The sequence below is a fragment of the Natrix helvetica genome (genome assembly GCF_964273705.1).
Source record: "Natrix helvetica genome assembly, chromosome: 14".
Taxonomy (NCBI): Eukaryota; Metazoa; Chordata; class Lepidosauria; order Squamata; family Natricidae; genus Natrix; species Natrix helvetica.
The window spans coordinates 11,898,642-11,918,143 of record NC_138564.1 but is presented as its reverse complement, the minus strand read 5'-3'; the positions used below and the strand labels follow the sequence as shown (position 1 = coordinate 11,918,143).

The following is a 19,502-nucleotide window of genomic DNA, read 5'->3' as shown; positions in this document are numbered from 1 at the left end:
CCTTGGAGGTCATCTAATCCAACCCCCTCCTATACCATTCTGGACAAATGCCTGTCCAGTCTCTTCTTAAAATCCTCTGAGGCAAGCCATGCCATGCGTTAATTCAATTAAGTCTTTAATTAATTGGAGAATCAATTACCATAATGAACACATATCATTATAACTATCACTAGTCATAATTAAATAATAATTACTAACCAACCAAAGCAAGTGACGTGTGCATACAAGTGTGAGACAGCGGTGCAAAAAAAAAAATTAAATTAAAAGAGAACTAGCAGTCCCAAAATTCTCTGCAGCGCAAGGCAGAGTCGGGCCAATTCGCCCACCGTTTATTAGCTCCATTGATTTTTTTTTTAATTAAATTATCTTTTCCTGTACAGTTGTGAATTTGGACAGAAATATTGACGTACACAAAAGGTTTGTATTTCTCCTGCAGACCAGAGTATATTATTCAGATATACTGTATACAGTTCTCACGCGGTCCCGAATACATTCAGGTTGCTTTTGTTTTAAATGTTTTCTTTTTTAATCTTTTAATTCCTGCTCTGTAAGAATGGCATGCTTTGGGGAAGAAGGGAAGCATCCTGCAAAAAAATAAAAAAATTTAAGCCTGGAGAAATGTGTGCAAACAACGCCCTTGTTCCAAAGGTGGCAAGAAGGTGAGCCCTTTTATTCAAATTGCAAGAGAGTGCTGGAAGAAATATCCAAGTGTGGGGAAAAGACACTGGATTCATGGAAGTTGCTTGGAATGATGGTTTAATGATGGGCAAGATCACATGGTTTGCGACCCTGGGCAAAAAAAAGGGCAGAGAGTGCTGGGTTTTATGCCCTCATTGCTTTGAAAAACATCCGGTCGTGCAAAGGACAGAGCGATCGAAAACAAAAAACGGTAAATCTGGAGCTGGGTTCTGTAGGAAGAGCTCTGTGGAGGCTGGGAGCTGACAGCCCTGTCAAAATCCCAGAGGTAAGTGAGAAGGAATTGAGGCAGGCCCGGTGATCGTTTAAGGCAGTCGGTGAGGAGCAAAGCCCTCGTTTTCTGACGCACTTTCTTGTCGCAAAAGGGATTTGAGAGACCGCCGCCCTCAAAAAGAGACGAAAAAGCAAGCAGACTTTTCGGATAAACAGCTGGAAGCGTGCCGATTTTGATCCCGGGGAGAAAACCATACCTAAGGAACAGTGTCTTTCAATGACTTTTGAAGTGGAGCCTCCCTGCACAAGAATAGTGTACCTCAGCCGAAGGGCAGAGAACGCCACTGTCTTTGGACCGCGCAGACCCCTGTTAAGCTTCCGTGGACTTTGCTGTGATCTGAGGAGGAGGGGGAGGGGGGACCTCCACGACCCCTTGGGAGTCCAAAGCATTCTGCCACCAAAAAAAGGCCCGGAGACCCCATTGCCTCAAGCAGCCCTTCACCAGCGAGCAGGCAGCCGATTTCCACGTTAAGCCTGACTACTACAGCTCTCCTGCATCCGGAACCGATGGGCGGCAGGGGCCATGGGGACCCCCTTTCTGGGGTTCCAGGGATCGATTCGCCGTCCGTTGCCAACATTGTTGGATGTCCTGAAGGCCCATGACCGCCCAAGCAACAATTCCATCCCCGAAGGAGACCATGAAGGACGGTGCCCACTCCTGCCACCCTACCCCGGGCGACTGAGGGAGCGGGGGAGTGGGGGGAGAGGCCCCGCCGGAGATGCCCTCTTCATCACGCGGGGTGGTTCTCCATCCTCTGAGTCTGTCCGTCCAACTCCTGGAACTTCTCTTCCGATTTCTTATCGGGGAGTAAAACCTCCACCGTGTAGCTGATTTTCTTGGCGTGGAGGTAGCTGTAGGTGTTGTCAAAGCGAAGGACGTCTGGGCGGGGGGATCAAGAAAGAGACTGTCAGTCAAGGACCCCACCGGCTATATGGTGAAGGGGTATATGAATCAATACGAATCACTACAATAGCAGAGTTGGAAGGGACCTTGGAGGTCTTCTAGTCCAACCCCCTGCCTAGGCAGGAAACCCTATACCGTTTCAGACAAATGGCTATCCAACATCTTCTTAAAGACTTCCAGTGTTGGGGCATTCACAACTTCTGGAGGCAACTTCTGTTCCACTGATTCATTGTTCTATCTGTCAGGAAATTCCTCCTCAGTTCTAAGTTGCTTCTCTCCTTGATTAGTTTCCACCCATTGCTTCTTGTTCTACCCTCAGGTGCTTTGGAGAATAGCTTGACTCCCTCTTCTTTGGGGCAACCCCTGAGATATTGGAAGACTGCTATCATGTCTCCCCTAGTCCTTCTTTTCATTAAACTAGACATACCCAGTTCCTGCAACCGTTCTTCATATGTTTTAGCCTCCAGTGCCCTAATCCTCTTTGTTGCTCTTCTCTGCACTCTTTCTGGAGTCTCCACATCTTTTTTACATCGTGGCGACCAGAACTGAATGCCGTATTCTAAGTGTGGCCTTCCCAAGACCTTATAAAGTGGTATTAACACTTCACGTGATCTTGATTCTATCCCTCTGTTGATGCCATATAAGTCTCTCTTTTTATCAGTGCGGCTGTAACTTTGAACAGTCCCTAAATGAACTCTTGTAAGTCAAGGCCTCCCTGTATGAATTGTGCAAGGGGAGGAAAAGCGACAGGTGCAGTCAGAGGCTACTCACAGATCCCGGCATCTGGGCAGGTGAGACTGCCATCTTCAGGGACCAGGTGTGCGTTGTAGCGCTGGTTGGGGTACACCTCAGTCATCTCCCCGGCGTGCTGGCGGGACCCCACCTTGGTCTTCAGGTAGATGCCAAAGCCTATATCGGCCCCATCGGACATGAACTGCCACCTGGAATTCGCAGCAGAAGACAAAGAGAAGAAGATGTTGGATAGCCATTTCTCTGAAACGGTGTAGGGTTTCCTGCCTAGGCAGGGGGTTGGACTAGAAGACCTCCAAGGTCCCTTCCAACTCTGCTATTGTACTGTATTGTATTGTATTGCATTGCAGTCCTTGACTTACGATCCTAACGGAGTCCAAAATCAAGCGAGACGCTGGTGAACGAAGTTTTGTCCCTTTTATGATACTTAATAATAATAATAATAATAATAATAATAATAATAATAATAATAATAATAGCCTTTATTGTCATTGTATATCATGTATCATGTACATCAGGGACGTGGCTCAAAAGGCGTCCCCCCTCCTAACCATACCGATGGGCTCTGAATCCAATGGCAGTGTCGGTTTTGCTCTGTGAATTCATGGGGAGCTAACCCTAACCCTAAGTGGAATTTTCCCCAATGGGATTTTCCCATGTATTTTGCCAGGAAATGTACATAAGGCCGGCTCAAAAGGCGTCCCCCCTCCTAACCATACCGATGGGCTCTGAATCCAATGGCAGTGTCGGTTTTGCTCTGCGAAGTCATGGGGAGCTAACCCTAACCCTAAGTGGAATTTTCCCCAATGGGATTTTCCCATGTATTTTGCCAGGAAATGTACATAAGGCCGGCTCAAAAGGCGTCCCCCCTCCTAACCATACCAATGGGCTCTGAATCCAATGGCAGTGTCGGTTTTGCTCTGCGAAGTCATGGGGAGCTAACCCTAACCCTAAGTGGAATTTTCCCCAATGGGATTTTCCCATGTATTTTGCCAGGAAATATACATAAGGCATGCTCAAAAGGCGTCCCCCCCTCCTAACCATACCAATGGGCTCTGAATCCAATGGCAGTGTCGGTTTTGCTCTACGAATTCATGGGGAGCTAACCCTAATCCTTAGTGGAATTTTCCCCAATGGGATTTCCCCATTTATTTTGCCAGGAAATGTACATAAGGCAGGCTCAAAAGGCGTCCCCCCTCCTAACCATACCGATGGGCTCTGAATCCAATGGCAGTGTCGGTTTTGCTCTACAAATTCATGTGGAGCTAACCCTAACCCTAAGTGGAATTTTCCCCAATGGGATTTTCACATGTATTTTGCCAGGAAATGTACATAAGGCCGCCTCAAAAGGCGTCCCCCCTCCTAACCATACCGATGGGCTCTGAATCCAATGGCAGTGTCGGTTTTGCTCTGCGAAGTCATGGGGAGCTAACCCTAACAGGTGATAATGTGTTAGTGGTTCTTTTTTATTGCTTGTTTTGTATTTTGTTTGTGTTAAAAAATTTTTTGGGGAGTTTTGTATTTTAATAAAATACAAATACAGTATAGGTAAACGTTTGCACATCTGTGCTAGTTGTTCCTGACTCTCGGGGGCGCTGCTCATCTCCGTTTCAAAGCCGAAGAGCCAGTACTGTCCAAAGACGTCTCCGTGGTCATGTGGCCGGCATGACTCAACTTCGAAGGTGCACGGAACGCCGTTCCCTTCCCACCAAAGGTGGCTCCAATTTTTCTACTTGCATTTTTTACGTGCTTTCGAACTGCTAGGTTGGCAGAAGCTGGGACAAGTCACGGGAGCTCACTCCGTCACGCGGCGCTAGGGATTCAAACTGCCGAATTGACGACCTTTCTGATCGACAAGCTTAGCGTCTTAGCCACTGAGCCGTCGCGTCCCCAAAATACAAATAGGTTGGAGAAAAAAGAGAATTTATCTTCCGAACCTGGTCGGCCCTGCAGTTCCCTGGGTGCCCGTGACCTGCCCCTTCTCTGCCAGCCTACCTGGCAGGTGCGAAGGGTAAGAAGCTAAGGTGCAAGAAGACCAGCCTGTCCATCTCACCAAATTCTTTGAAGGCCCCTAACACTCCTTCCTCTTCTTCCCATGCTGCCCAGTTCCCCCTTGACCTACCTCAAGACGCAGCCCGGAAAAAGGATCTCATATTCCAGCTGCTGGGATGAGCCCCGATTCACCATTACCGACAGTTCATACTGTTGCTTCAGCTGATTTTGCACATAGTATTTTGGGGGGACGTCGCCGCCGAAGCAGATCTAGAACACAGAACCTAACTTTATCATCCGTCCGTTCGTTCTGTGAATGGTGACTTTTAGGAGCCACATTTTCCAACTGCCAGCGGCTAATTTTGCAAACGTTTCTGGTTTTTTAAGTGGCCGATAAAGATTCCCTACCTTGGACTCGCATTTGGGGCTTCCATTGGGGTCCGTGAGGGTCCCCCCATAGATCACGGGGATCTCTGCGGGGTCAATATATTTCTGTAAGTCTTCCTTCCAATTTGCTAGGGGGGAAAAAGTAACAAATGATGCCCTTTGCCATACAGTTCTTGGATTAAGGCACAAGGCAGCAGTGGTAATTCCAGTGGTAATCGGCACACTGGGTGCTATTCCAAAAGCACTGGAATTACATTTAAAACAGTTAAAACGTGACAAAATCACCATCAGTTAAATGCAAAAAGCTGCACTGCTTGGATCTGCACGTATATTACGAAAATACGTTACGACGTCCTAGGCCCCTGGGTGGGGCCCGACTAGTAATCAATGCCAAATCCGGCGAAACAACTGGCCGCTGTGATACAATCGTATAATAATAATAATAATAATAATAATAATAATAATAATAATAATAATAATAATAATAATAACAACAACAACAACAACAACAACAACAACAACAACAACATAACCCACCTCCCAGGATAATTAACTTCCTCCGGGTATCTTCACTCAGAATGTGTTTCACTAGGTTGTAAGCGACGGGGAAGAGTTTTGGCGCTGTATGATGGGCACGAGAAACAAGATTACGTCACGAGATGAAATGACATTTTTTCCTGCAAAGAACCTGGCGTGTTCCAACAGGGAAGGACTGAGGCTCACCTTTAATGACAAATAAATGTTTAAGGGACTCGGGGAAGTTGTCTTCGAACATGCCAAGAAGCTGGAAGGGTAGAGAAAGAATGAAATTGGAATACTTTATAGTACGATAGATCCCCTTAACAGCAGGATCCAAAACCGGATGGAGACATTCAGGGTATAAAGCAGTTTGGCCCCTTGAAGCGATGTGGACTTCGAGTACCAGAATCCCTCCTCTCGCTCTCCATCTTGATGATGGGCGGATGGGCAGGGGGAGGGAGCTGGAACCGGTTCTAAACAGCACGGTAGAAGAGGCTAGAACTGGCAGGAACCCACCCCTGGGCCAATGTTGAAAAATACTACTCTGTGTTGATCATTAGGAGAAATTCTCCATGCGAGAAACGAAACCTCTTTGTCTGCCTCACCTCTATGTAAACCTCAACGGATGGTTTCCAAAGATGCTTCAAACCAAGTCCTTCAAAATCATAAATCATTACGATAGTCTCAATTTTTGTCCCCAGCTTAAGAAAAAGGGGGAAAGAGAGAGAGAGAGAGAGAGAGAGAGAGAGAGAGAGAGAGAGAGAGAGTGAGAGAGAGGAGAAAAAAAAAACATTAAACAGTCACATGTTTATCCCCGAAGCTTTGAAAAGAATAACACAGTTGGAAGGGACCTCGGAGGTCTTCTAGTCCAACCTCCTGCTCAAGCAGGAGACCCCCATACCATTTCAAACAAGTGACTGTCTGTTAGAATATTCATGACTGGGAGAGACATGGTAACAAGGTCAGCCAGTGAATGGGCATGGCAACTAAGACAGCCAATGGGAGCTTAAACAGATCCGAGTCTGTGCTGAGAATCGAAACTGAAACCTCTCTGTCTGAAACTCTGAACTGGAGCAAAACTGTTCTCTGCCTGTGAATCAGCTGTTGGTATTGTACATTTATTCATCTGCTATTATGTATATAAATAAGTTAATGAATCCAGCTGAATCAGTTATCTGTTATCGGTTATCTTAATACTGTTCAGCCTCTTCTCAAAAGCCTCCATTGATGGAGCACCCATAACTTCTGAACAACGCAAGTTGTTCCACTGATTAATTGTTCTAACTGTCAGGAAATTCCCCCTTAGTTCTAAGTTGCTTCTCTCCTTGATTAGTTTCCATCCATCGCTTCTTCTCCTGCCCTCAGGTGCTTTGGAGAATAGCTTGACTCCCTCTTCTTTGAGGAAGCCCCTGAGATATTGGAAGACTGCTCTCATGTCTCCCCTAGTCCTTCTTTTCAAACTAAACACATCCAGTCCCTGCAACCGTTCCATTTTTGTGTTTTAGCCCCAAGTTGCCTTTTGATCAGGAAATGTATGGGTTTTATTCAATATTACTTAATACTGTATTTTTCGGAGTATAAGATGCACCTTTTTCCCTCAAAAAAGAGGCTGAAAATCTGGGGGCGTCTTATACACAGAATACAGCATTTTTTGCCTCCCAAAGCCCCACCCCCTTTCATAGAGCTCCTGGGGCCTGGGGGGGCAGAAATGTGCAAAAAACTGACCTTTTTTTGCTCAATTTTGCCCCCCCCCAGCCCCCAGGAGCACTCTATAAGCCTCCTAAAGGCTATGCATGCCCTTTTTGTGGGGAGGGAAACCAGGCCTGTTTTCGAGAGGTTTGCAGAATGGAAAAACTTTTTTTTTTAAATTTGCCTCTTCAAAACCTTGGTGCGTCTTATACTCCGAAAAATACGGTAAGTTCCATGGCCTGGAAAAAAGAATCAGAATGTCTGGATCATGGCCTCTTACTTTCATGGTCTGTTGGTCGCATATCTCCTGCAAAAACTCGCAATCCTGAAATTTATTTCTGAGCAGGTCCTGCTTCGAAGCGGATAAGAGCAACCCTTTGGGATCCAGGGTCCCAATGATCTCGTAGCGAACCGGGCAGCCCTCCCGATCAAAGCCACAGGTGCCTCCAGCCATGTACTTCTGGATAACCTGCGACGAGAAGCAGATGGCCAGGTAAGACGGGACAGTCTCCAAGGGGTGGACCTAGCCAAACAACACCGAAAGGCATCTGACCCAGTTCATAGGATGGCCCCATGCTGTCACGGCCCCTGTTGGAGCCTGAATCGGTGGAGGAAGACGAGTGGGAACGGGAGCAGATGGAGATCAAGGCAGTGGCTTCATTGGCTTGGGAGGAAAATGGGGAGGAGCAGGCTCAGCCAGGCCAGGGCCTTTCAGGATTGGGATGGCTTGTAGGCAGGGAGGAAGCGGGGCAGGATTACCAAGAGAGGCTAAGCAGTGAACACGAGAGACAGAGCTCAGGCGATGAGCAAGGACCACCCATTCTTGATCCGAGAGCACGGAGAGTGGAGAGAAGGCGAGAACAGCGCAGACTGACCCGATTATTCGGGAGGAAAACATCCCACCCCTCTTCACAAGGCACACCTGGGGACTGAGCCTTAAGGAGACGCTGAAGAGAGGGGCATTTGTCAGGAACAAAGGTTAAATTCCTGGAGTGTTGAGTGACGACGTTTGAACTTTCCTGGATTCCTTGCATTCTTTCTAGATTTCTTGCTTTGCAGCCATGGTGCTCACAGCATTGGGCTGGTTTATTTGCAGCCAGAGGCTGCTTGAGGGGTGTTTGTGTGTGGGTGCGATCACTTTGCTCTGGGACTTGCCAGAAACGTGGGAGCATTTGGGGAAATTTGGCACAAGAAAAGGGGGGTTCGAACTGCCAGCTGCCCGCGTTACCTCTATGCCGTGCCCCAGGTCATCACACACACTTTTTGAAGCGACCAACATGGCACACCATGGAAGCCGAGAGAGATGAGGGGAGAGAGCATACCATTCTCGGGAGGACCTGAAGGACTCACCTCTGGGGCTTTCCATTCCTTAATGTGGTCAGAATCCATATACTTGCGCACTTGAACATGCTATTCCCAGGAAACGAGAGAACAAGCAAAAAGGTGAGAATGAATGAGTGATCATTTGACGTTATAACAGAAAAAAATGACTGATAAACTGTGTTCCCCATGACCATCGCAGCATCTTCCTGGCCACAGGATGGAAATTTGGACGCTTGGCAACTGGGTCACATTTATGACGGTTGCAGTAACCCGGAGTCATGGTGAGAAACTAAATTTCTTTTACTAAGGATACTGGTTGCTGTAAAGTCGAGCCAGCTTTGAAATTTCCCGTGCTCACTAAACACAAAAACAAGAATAGTGTTAAGAATATTAATGACTGGGAGAGACATGGTAACATAGTCCGTTTCTTACCTTCCTGACCATTGCTTCTGACTTCTGCAGGTCGAAACACCTGGCTGAAAGAAGATCACGATGGTTAGGAATAAAATGTCGCCCTGGGCCGCCCCAGAGGCACCGACGGTGGGAATCCTTTGACGCAGCAATTGTTGTGAGAGTTCACACCCCCTTTGAGTAGGGAGAGTTCTTCCATCGATCGAGGACAACAACTAGATTTGAATCCACATCTAAGAGCATTTTTTTTACGTGCTTTTGAACTGCTAGCTTGGCAGAAGCTGGGACAAGTCACGGGAGCTCACTCGGTTATGCGGCTAGGGATTCGAACCACCGAACTGCCAACCTTTCTGATCGACAAGCTAAGCGTCTTAGGCACTGAGCCACCTAGGAATAGGAACACTTGAATATCTGAATATTAAATATGAATTCATATTAAATATGAATATCTGAATATAAAACGGAATTTAATTCAGTTTCCATTAGTTCCTCACTGCAGCTGACGCAGGATACAAAAATCTTATAGAAGCTACTCTCTGAGCACGGAAAATACAACCCCTTTCCTACAAATACGCTGCAAATGTGTTTCTTACCTCGGAGCCATTTCAACAAGTAGTAGTCATCCTTTGCCGGGAGATCTGGTAAGATATCTTGAATATTTTCACGGAACTGTAGAAAAGGAAGGGATTAAAATAGGTGTGGGTGTGATTTACATTCGCGTTGCAACCTCTCGTTTCTTGCTCAAGCCAGGGAAAGTTTTCATGGAAATCAGTCAAAGTAAAATAGTGGTTATAGATTTACCTGGCTTCCCTGCCTTCCTTTGAAGGCGTATCTTTCGTTTAATAACTCGCAGTGGAAGGAAAGTCAAGGAAAAGGGCCAGCAACTGGGAAGTTGGGAAGCGAAAGGCATATTTTCCAATTGGCGGGACTTGAACTCCCGGGAGCTTTGGTGGCGCAGTGGTTAGAATGCAGTATTGCAGGTTAACTCTGCCAGATGCCAGCAGTTCAATTCTCACTGTCTCAAGTTTGACTCAGCCTTTTATCCTTCCGAGTTCGGTAAAATGAGGAGCCAGATTCTTGGAGGGGGGGGATATGCTGACTCTGTAAACTGCTTAGAGAGGACTGCAAAGCACTGCGAAGCGGTATATAAGTCTAAGTGCTGTCGCTATTGCCCTTCCTCCCTCCCAGTGGCTAGAATGCAGTATTGCAGGCTAACTCTGCCGACTGCCAGGAGTTCAATCCTGACCGTCTCACCCTTCTAGCCTTCTGTGAAACGAGGACCCAGACTGTTGGAGGCAAGAGGCTGACTCTGTAAACCGCTTAGAGAGGGCTGGAAAGCACTGTGAAGCGGTATATAAGTCTAATTGCTCTTGCTATCGCCTGCTGATTGTCCAGAGTCACCCACTGTCATGCCTAAGGCGGGACTAGAACTCGCCGTCTCCTGGTTCCTCGCCTGGCGCTTTCGCTACCAAACCAGTGGCCTACTGGACGCTGCAGTCGTGAAGGAATATGAGCACATGTGAACCCATCCTTTGTGAATTAAAGCCACACGTGTGAATGCAGCCCAGGGATTGTGCCATGGGAGTGACCCTGGCTATCAAAATACACTTAATCCGATTTAATCACACCCACGGTTGCTATGGAAAGCATCTCCCATTCAGGCGAGGTTATTCCAGTTCATTCACTCTTGGTTTCATCTTATCGCAGCAGATCTTTTACAGAGTCAGAATATTCTGGATGCAGGCAAGCATGATTACACCTTGACATTATTACCACTGTCCCATACCTCTTCTAGTGCCGCTTATTACGAAAACAGTTAATCAGCATGCGCATTAAGAAGGGAGTGCCTGAATTCCAGCAGGAACAAATTGATTGCCAATTAAAAACAAAAAATCAGGTCAAGAGAAACGGTTTGGAAGCACCAATCAACACCGCGAAGTCTTAGTATCACTTGACAAGGCCTTGGTAAGGCCACGCGTGGAATACTGCAACCAGTTTTGGTCGCCACGTGGTAGAAAAGACTCTAGAAAGAGTGCAGAGAAGAGCAACCAGGATTAAAACATACGATGAACAGTTGCAGGAACTGGGCATGGCTAGTCTAGTGAAGAGAAGGACCAGGGGAGACATGAGAGCATCCTTCCAATATTTGAGGGGCTGCCACAGAGAGGAGGGGGGTCAACCTATTCTCCAAAGCACCTGAAGGCCAGACAAGGAAACTGATCAAGGAGAGATTCAACTTAGAAATAAGGAGAAATTTCCTAAGAGTGAGAACAATTAACCAGTGGAACAGCTTGCCTCCAGAACTTGTGAATGCTCCAACACTGGAAGTTTTTAAGAAGATGTTGGATAACCATTCATCTGAAGTAGTGTAGGGTTTCCTGCCTAAGCAGGAGGTTGGACTAGAAGACCTCCAAAGTCCCTTCCAACTCTATTATTCTATATTCCTAAAAAGTAGCAGCTTTTTTCTTTAAATACACTTTTTAATGTTGAAAACATGTTTGTTTGTTTTTTTTTGCAAAGCAAAGCCTTACAGGGTGTTTTTTTTGAAGCTCAGCTACCTCACCGAGCTGGAAAAATTTGGAAGAGGGGATTTGTCCGACTATCCTTTGGCGTTCTTGGTGAAAAAGCCGGGATAAATCCAATACGTTAATAAATCGTGCAACCTAAAATGCAGTGAATTCCCTTCTGGTTAAGAACAGCTGTGTGAAAGGGAGAGAAGCAGGCAGGAAAAAAAACTGAACCAGCTCAGCAGAAATCATTTTGCAAAGAACTCCGCAAAGTACAAAGGTTGCAACAGCCCAGAATCCTCTAATCAAAAAAGGCTGAATGGAAAAGGGTCAATAACCTGGATTAAATTCTTGACACAAACACGAAGAATTTAATCCAGATTTCTGCCTTGCCCGTGGAGTTAGGCAAACTAGAAAGGTATACTGGACGTCTCTTTTCCTTCTAGAAGCCATGCATAATATATATATATGTTGTATTTGTGCTGATAAATAAATAAAGGGAGACTAGTATAGATCTATTTCAAGCTATTTAGCTCTCATCAGCTAGCCATACCCTTACTCGGAATATATATATATATATATATCCTTTTTATTTTGATGTGAAAAGATTTGTTTCCTTTAAAAAAAATACCCTTACTGGGAAGTAGCAAGAAACTTGATACAGGCAGTCCTCGACATACAACAAAACCGAGCCCAAAATTTCTGCTGCTAAGCGAGACAGTGGTTCGGTTAATTTTGCCTTGTTTTGCAACTTTTCTCGCCACGGATGTCAATGCAGGTTTTTTAAAAGTTAGTCACACATTTGTTAAGCGAATCTGGCTTCCCTCATCGAAGTGGCTGGTCAGGAGAGGGAAATTACATGACCCTGGAGCGCTGCGACTGTCATAAATATGAGTCGGTGGTCAAGCATCCTCCGAATTTTGATCCAAATTCGTATAGGTTCTTCTGCTTCGGCCACGGGGATGCCGTATATACTGAAATACTGCCATCAGTACTTAGACGAAATAATAATAATAATAATAATAGAAGAAGAAGCAATGGAAGGAGACTAATCAAAGAGAGAAGCAACCTGGAATTAAGGGAGAAACTTCCTAACAGTGAGAACAATTAACCAGTGGAACAGCTTGTCACCAGAAGTTGTGGATGCTTCATCACTGGAGGCTTTTAAGAAGGGACTGGACAGTCACTTGTCTGAGATTATATAGGTTCTCCTGCTACAGCAAGGGGCTGGACTAGAAGACCTCCAAGGTCCCTCCCAGCTCTATTCTCTTCTAGTCCTTGACTTACAACTCTTTGAAGGTACATTACCAGATCAGGGAACGTAAATCACACAGGCTAATACTACTTGTGTGTAGGTGGGGCTTTCAAGTCCCAGGAGAGCTCACTTTCTCTGCCCTGTTGCCCGGGCAACCGCATTCCCTGGGCAGGGATGCCAATTCCTGCATGGCAGGTACCTGGGGCCAAATGGAGAGTAATACACCTGTACAGGACGTTCTCAATTTACAGCTATCTAAAATGGTATAGGTTCTTCCGCTTGAGCAGGGGGCTGGACTTCAAAGACCTCCAAGGTCCCTTCCAGCTCTATTCCTGTTCTATTCTATTCTACTCTATTCCAAATTCTTATTCTATTCTGTTCTTCTTCATTCTATTCTTTTCTATTCCATTCTCAATTCTTAAAGAATTCTTAAAAATTCTTAAATTCTTATTCTATTCTACTCTACTCTATTCTACTCTATTCTAAATTCTTAAATAATTCTTAAATTCTCATTCTATTCTATTCTATTCTATTCTACTCTATTCCAAATTCTTATTCTATTCTAAATTCTTATTCTATTCTGTTCTTCTTCATTCTATTCTATTCTAAATTCTTAAATAATTCTTAAAAATTCTTAAATTCCTATTCTATTCTATTCTACTCTACTCTATTCTAAATTCTTATCCTATCCTATCCTATCCTATCCTATCCTATTCTACCCTACCCTATTCTATTAACCATTGTGGCTTGTGTCCCCTGGTCTTAGCACTTAGTGAGTAAGCTGAATCCAGTTCCTGGGCTTTAGAGCAAATCTCATTGTAATTCCTTCAAATATGAAAGCTGAGAGGCCAGTGCCACGCAAGAGCTTCGATTCTATCCCCTTAGCATCAAGACAGATGGATCGGCCTGCTGGGAGAACCTTAAGCAGGCAGGCAAGACCTTCTTAAAAATATACCCATAGGGGTAGATTTCCCAGAAATCACATAACGGCTATACTCAGACTGAAAGAGTCACGCGCGTTCCCTAAATAAGCCTTTTTTAAAAATTAAAAATAAAAACCTCCAGTAGCCTAAAAGGACCCAGGATTTTCTAAAGGAAAAGAATGTTTAATTCAGAGGGAAGTTTCACTGCGCTGCAGACAAGAATATAGTATCCAGTCTGCCTTATGCGTGATTAAATGAAGCATGTACAAGGATGAGTATGTTCCTGCAAAGGTCTGTGTGTGTGTGTAATCTTTTGTAACCAGACACGATGTCTTCCTCTATTGGCTAAAAAGTAAAGGCCCCATTGGAGAGATTTGGAGAGAATCCAAGCAAAGTTACTCATCAAACTTTATCATTGTAAAAATCTAGTGGCTAGTCTGGTGAAGAGAAGGACCAGGGGAGACAGGAGAGCAGTCTTCCAATATTTGAAGGGCTGCCCCAGAGAGGAGGAGGTCAAGCTATTTTCCAAAGCACCCAAAGGTCAGACAAGGAAGAACGGATGGAAACTGACCAAGGAGAGATTCAACCTGGAAATAAGGAGAAATTTCCTGACAGTGAAAACAATCAACCCATGGAACAGAAGTTGCCTTCGGAGGTTGTGGGAGCTTCATCCCTGGACGCTTTCAAGAAGAGAATGGAGTTTCCTCTGTCAGAAATGGTGTAGGGTCTCCTGCTTGAGTGGGGGGTTGGAGTATAAGACCTACAAGGTCCCTTCCAACTCTGTTAATCTGAATCTATCTAAGATGGTCAAAGGCCTGGAGACTAAAACATACGATGAACGGTTGCAGGAACTGGGCATGGCTAGTCTAGTGAAGAGAAGGACCAGGGGAGACAGGCGAGCAGCCTTCCAATATTTGAGGGGCTGTCACAGAGAGGAAGGGGTCAAGCTATTTTCCAAAGCACCCGAAAGCCAGACAAGGAAGAATGGATGGAAACTGAAGGAAGAGAGATTCAACCTGGAAATAAGGAGAAATTCCCTGACAATGAGAGCTATCAACCCATGGAACAAAAGTTGCCTTCGGAAGTTGTGGGAGCTTCATCACTTGAGATTTTCAAGAAGAGACTTGATTGCCACCTGTCAGAAATGGTGTTGGGTCTCCGGCTAGGGCAGGGGGTTGGACTAGACGACCTCCAAGGTCCCTTCCAACTCTGTTAATCAGTAATCTCTTATATACCTCTCTAAGTGGGGCTGCTTCGTTGTGCAAAATCAATCCCCCCCTCACTTTGGAGACATGATGCTTGCTCACGGTATAGATTGGAATTGTTCCTAGAAACCAAAGGACCTTTAACACCAATCTTGCCCACTGGGTGAACGACCTGCACCAGACCAGGTGTTCCCAGCTAGAGAGGCACCCAACTACAACTACCATCACCCACACCGGCTGAGAATCATGGGGTTGTACCACTCTCTCTAACCTATTAGCAATCCCGGATGCCTCTTCACTCTCCCCTACCCTCTTTCTCCTGCACTTCAAAGCAACATCCCTGCAAGGGAGGCCAGTAAGAGCCGGGAAATATTGGCTCAAAATAAAGAAATGGTGAAGAGGAAATGACAGGACAAAAAAAGGAGCTGAAACCGGAACTATTTTTCTGAGGCATAAAAAGAGAACACTTATGTAATAAAAATCCAATACATTATACTTCATATAATAGCTGCGGCTAGAATTACATATTTGCTCAGAACCGGAAATAGGATAAGACTCCCTCCGATGCGATGATAACTTTTTTAAAAAGGTACTTGGTTGTGCAGAGATGGACAGGTTAACCATGGAACCAGTGGGGAAATTCAAATTTTATTTTACTACTGGTTCTGTGGGCGTGGCTTGGTGGGCCTGGCAGGGGAAGGATACTGCAAAATCTCCATTCCCACCCCACTCTGGGGCCAGTCAGAGGTGGCATTTGCCGGTTCTCCGAACTACTCAAAATTCCCACTACCGGTTCTCCAGAACCTGTCAGAACCGGCTGGATTTCACCCCTGTGTGAAAACTAAAAGATAAGAGAAGAAATGGAATATTATATGATGTGGAATAGATCTTCTGATTGGCTAGAAAATAGACGCAAAGCCCTTTACATAAAGATGATTCAAGAAGCTATATTAAAAGGGAAAGGTATTGTATATATTTGTGAATATTGCTATAATGTAAAGCAAAAAAGGGAGTATGGATATCTATGATATAATTGTAGAACAGATAGAATAAACGAGGTCTACAATTGGAAAGAAAGAAAACTGAAATAGCCACTATATAAATATGAGGGACAAGAGATAGTGGAACTTTGCAAAACTGGAAATGTGATGTAAAAGATGAAATATATTCAATACAAATATTTTTGGAGTTACTGCCCTGCAGGATCCAATTTGAGTCGGTCCTCGATCCTCAGGGATCTTCCCTCTCCAATCCGAAACGCGCGCGCCGCAGATGGGCTCCAACACGAACCCCAGAAAAACTCGGGAGAACAAAACCACTGGTCCCGCTGGCCCGACTCAAATTGGAGTCCTGCCACGTTGTTACGCCGGGACACGAGTTACTGTACTGATACAGGCGCCGCGCAGAGGCTCCGATCCCCGGAGAGGCGAGTGGAAACTTGCAAGGGAAGGATCCAGCTGCGCAACGTTGCCCGGAGGCTCGAATTGCGCTTTTACGCAAAGGCGCTGGAGAGGATCCCCTCGGCTTGGAGGGGAGGAGATGGAGAGAAGCAGGCCCCCAACACCTCCAGCCTGGAGATGGCTTCGCTGGCTGGGGAAGAGCTGCTCTGGAGTCCCCGTGCTGGCTGGGGATGAGCTGCTCTGGAGTTCCCGTGCTGGCTGGGGATGAGCGGCTCTGGAGCCCCACCGGAGGCTATTGCGCAAAGAGAAGTCGCCTTGGCCCTTTGCGCGGAGCTCGAGGGAGTGGGTGGGCGCGATCGGGGCTGGTGGGGGGCTTCTTGCCTGCCAGGGAAAGGATTAGGGAAGGGAAGGCAGGTGCTCCGCTCACCTGGGCCAGCGCCGCCTCCTGCTTGGCGCTCAAGTCGCCGACGTGCCCGCTCATGGTCGCCGCGCCAGCTGGCTTCTCGGTCCCCGGGCACCGGCGGCTGTGGCTTTCAGGGGCAGCGGGCGGGCAGGGCACTCCCTCGCCCATCCCGTGGAACGCCTCCCTCGCTCGGAGGGGAGGGGGCAAGAGGAGGAGGAGAGGAGGAGCTTCAAGGGGTGAGAAAGTACTAATTCCCATCAGGCGTCCTTGGTTTCAGGACCCATCTAGGTAACATTATCAGTGCTAGAAGGGGGTGGAGTTTGCGAGGAGGAGGAGGAGGAGGAGGAAAGGGCAAGGAGGAGGACTGTGGGGTCCTTGGTGGTCTGCCAGCTTGCTTGTTTTCTTGCAGACGTTTCATGACCCATCTAGGTAACATCGTCAGTGCTAGAAGGGACTGGGGTTTGCGAGGAGGACGACTGTGATGCAGGGTTTGCAGGGGAGAACGAAAGAAACAAACATGGATGAAGCAAGCTTGGACTTTGCCTGCCTGTGGTCACCTTTTGGCAGGTAGATTCTTGTGGATCTGAGTTGTAACGTTTACAATGTCTCAATGTAGGTATTTACAAATACATTAATTGCAAGGATTACGACAGGTCAATTGTTCTTCTATAGCCTCTTTCCTAAAGGGATCAAACTTGTATTTCTACTGTCTCTCTGTGCCTGGAGAGGCGTAATATCTCTTAATATCTCTTTTCATTTGCACTTCTGAGATCTTCAAATCGATTGTTGTTGGTCTTAATTGCGAACTAACAACCCCATGGACCATGTTCCTCCAGGCCTTCCTGTCCTCTTACCATCCATTTAAGTCCATTTAAGCTCACACTGACTGCTTCAGTGACTCCATCCAGCCACCTCATTCTCTGCCGTCCCCTTCTTTTATTGCCCCCAATCTTTCCCAGCATGAGGCTCTTCTCCAGGGAGTCCTTTTTCCTTCTCATCAGGTGGCCAAAGTCTTTGAGTTTCCTCTTCAGGATCTGGCCTTCTAAAGAGCAGTCAGGGTGGATCTCCTCTAGGACTGACCGGTTGGATGGCCTTGCAGTCCAAGGGACTCAATGCAGGAGTCTTCTTCTCCAGCACCAGAGCTCAAAGGCCTCCATTCTTTGGCGCTCAGCCTTTCTTATGGTCCAACTTCCATAGCCATCTGTTGCAACTGGGAAAAAACCATAGCCTTGACTGTATGCACTTTTGTTGGCAGGAGGATGTCTCTGCTTTTTAGGATGCTGCCTAGATTTGCCATCGTTTTCCTCCCCAGGAGCAAGCGTCTTTCAATTTCTTGGCTGCATGTCTCCATCTGCGGTGATCTTGGAGCCCAGGAAAATAAATTTGGTCACTACCTCCATTTCTTCCCCATTTGTTTGCCAGGGATTGAGAGGGCCAGATGCCATGATCTTAGCTTCCTTGAGTTTCAAGCCAACTTTTGCACTCTCCTCCTTCACCTGCGTCAAGAGGCTCTTTAGTTCCTCTTCACTTTCTGCCATTAGAATCAAATCGATAGAGGAGGACTAAAATAAGCAACCCGTCCTCCCAATTAAAAATTAACTTTCCCAATGAAGATCAACTGCCCACAGACTATACAAGTAGATATAATCTTTCTCAGAAACTCATGAAAGGCTCGGGCCCAAATTGGAGATTAGTTTGAGTACAGAATTTCAAAGGCCGGTTATATAAAACTCCAGGAAAAAACGAACAAATGAGATCTGCGTTAGGAGCAGAAGGATGGAAGGAGTTAAACTGAAGTCAGGGAGAAGGTTTCTCACAACCACAAGAGAAGCTTTTTCTCATTTCTCCAGAAAGAAAAATGACTAGAAGCAGCTGAGCCAAAAATTTATGTTGCTAAGTGAAACATTGGTCAAGTGAGTTCGTCCCCATTTGACGATCTTTCTTGCCACCGTTGTTAAGTAAATCACAGCAGCTGTTAAAGAAGCCCAACTGTTGTTAAAAGCGAGCATCTCTATTGACTTTGTTCATCAGAAGGTCGCAAAAGAGAATCACGTAACCCCGGGACACCATCATAAATACAAGTCAATTGCCAAGCGTCTAAATTTTGATCGCACGGCCGCGAGGATGCTACAGTGGTCCCCAGTGCTCCTTAATTCCTTCTCCTTGGTCCTTAAATCCTTTAACCTTCCCTTTTAATAATTAAAATATGCTGAGATGGATAGATTGACCCTTAAAAGAAAAGGAAGAAACCGAATATTTTTTTCAACATGGGATTTATTTTAGCAACGGTTGACCGATAGAAACAGAGGTTAGAAAACTTAAATAGAACTCAAAAAAGATAATGAAAACGTGCATTGAAGATTTTGTAAGATGGATAATCTAACTTTGTGATTAATCTAATATGTTTTATTAAGATCACTTGTATGATTATGGTGGTTTTGCATACTCAAAATTAATTGTACCCCAGACAACACGCCGTTCGGATAGACATGGGATTTAAAAAAAAAAGGTTTTAAAAGAAAAATGTACCAATAAAGCATATATATATATTTTAAAAAAACCTTCCCTTCCCCGCCCCCCCCCCCCACCTTTTGCCAAATTGCAAAAAGACACTCTCTCTTTTGCAACAGCCCCACAGGCCACAGAACTGAACGGGGATCTGATGGCAGTTGGACATCCTACAGAAAATGAGCGAATTTCCATCTGCGTTTCTTGTCCTACCGGTTCTGCTGAAATCTGGAAAAGTTTCAAATCTAAAAAGCCTTTCCTCCCCTCTTTAATTAAAAAAAAGTGTGTGTGTGTGTGTGTGTGTGTGTGTGTGTGTGTCTGTGTCTGTTGTGCAACCGCTCCAGGTGAATCCACTTA

General features: G+C 45.8%; 1 protein-coding gene across 1 annotated transcript; it reads right to left on the bottom strand.

The window, feature by feature from the left end:
• Nucleotides 1-94: 94 nt before the first annotated feature.
• Nucleotides 95-16,793, bottom strand: SEC14L2 (SEC14 like lipid binding 2). Its single transcript, XM_081966216.1, has 12 exons — nt 16,662-16,793; nt 9,538-9,613; nt 8,966-9,009; nt 8,561-8,620; nt 7,491-7,679; nt 6,127-6,222; nt 5,726-5,786; nt 5,540-5,623; nt 5,024-5,130; nt 4,746-4,885; nt 2,645-2,814; nt 95-1,849 (listed from the first exon to the last, which is right to left on the bottom strand). Exons 1-12 carry the CDS (start codon nt 16,713-16,715, stop codon nt 1,701-1,703), a joined length of 1,230 nt encoding a protein of 409 aa, XP_081822342.1. The 5' UTR covers nt 16,716-16,793; the 3' UTR covers nt 95-1,700.
• Nucleotides 16,794-19,502: the final 2,709 nt, after the last annotated feature.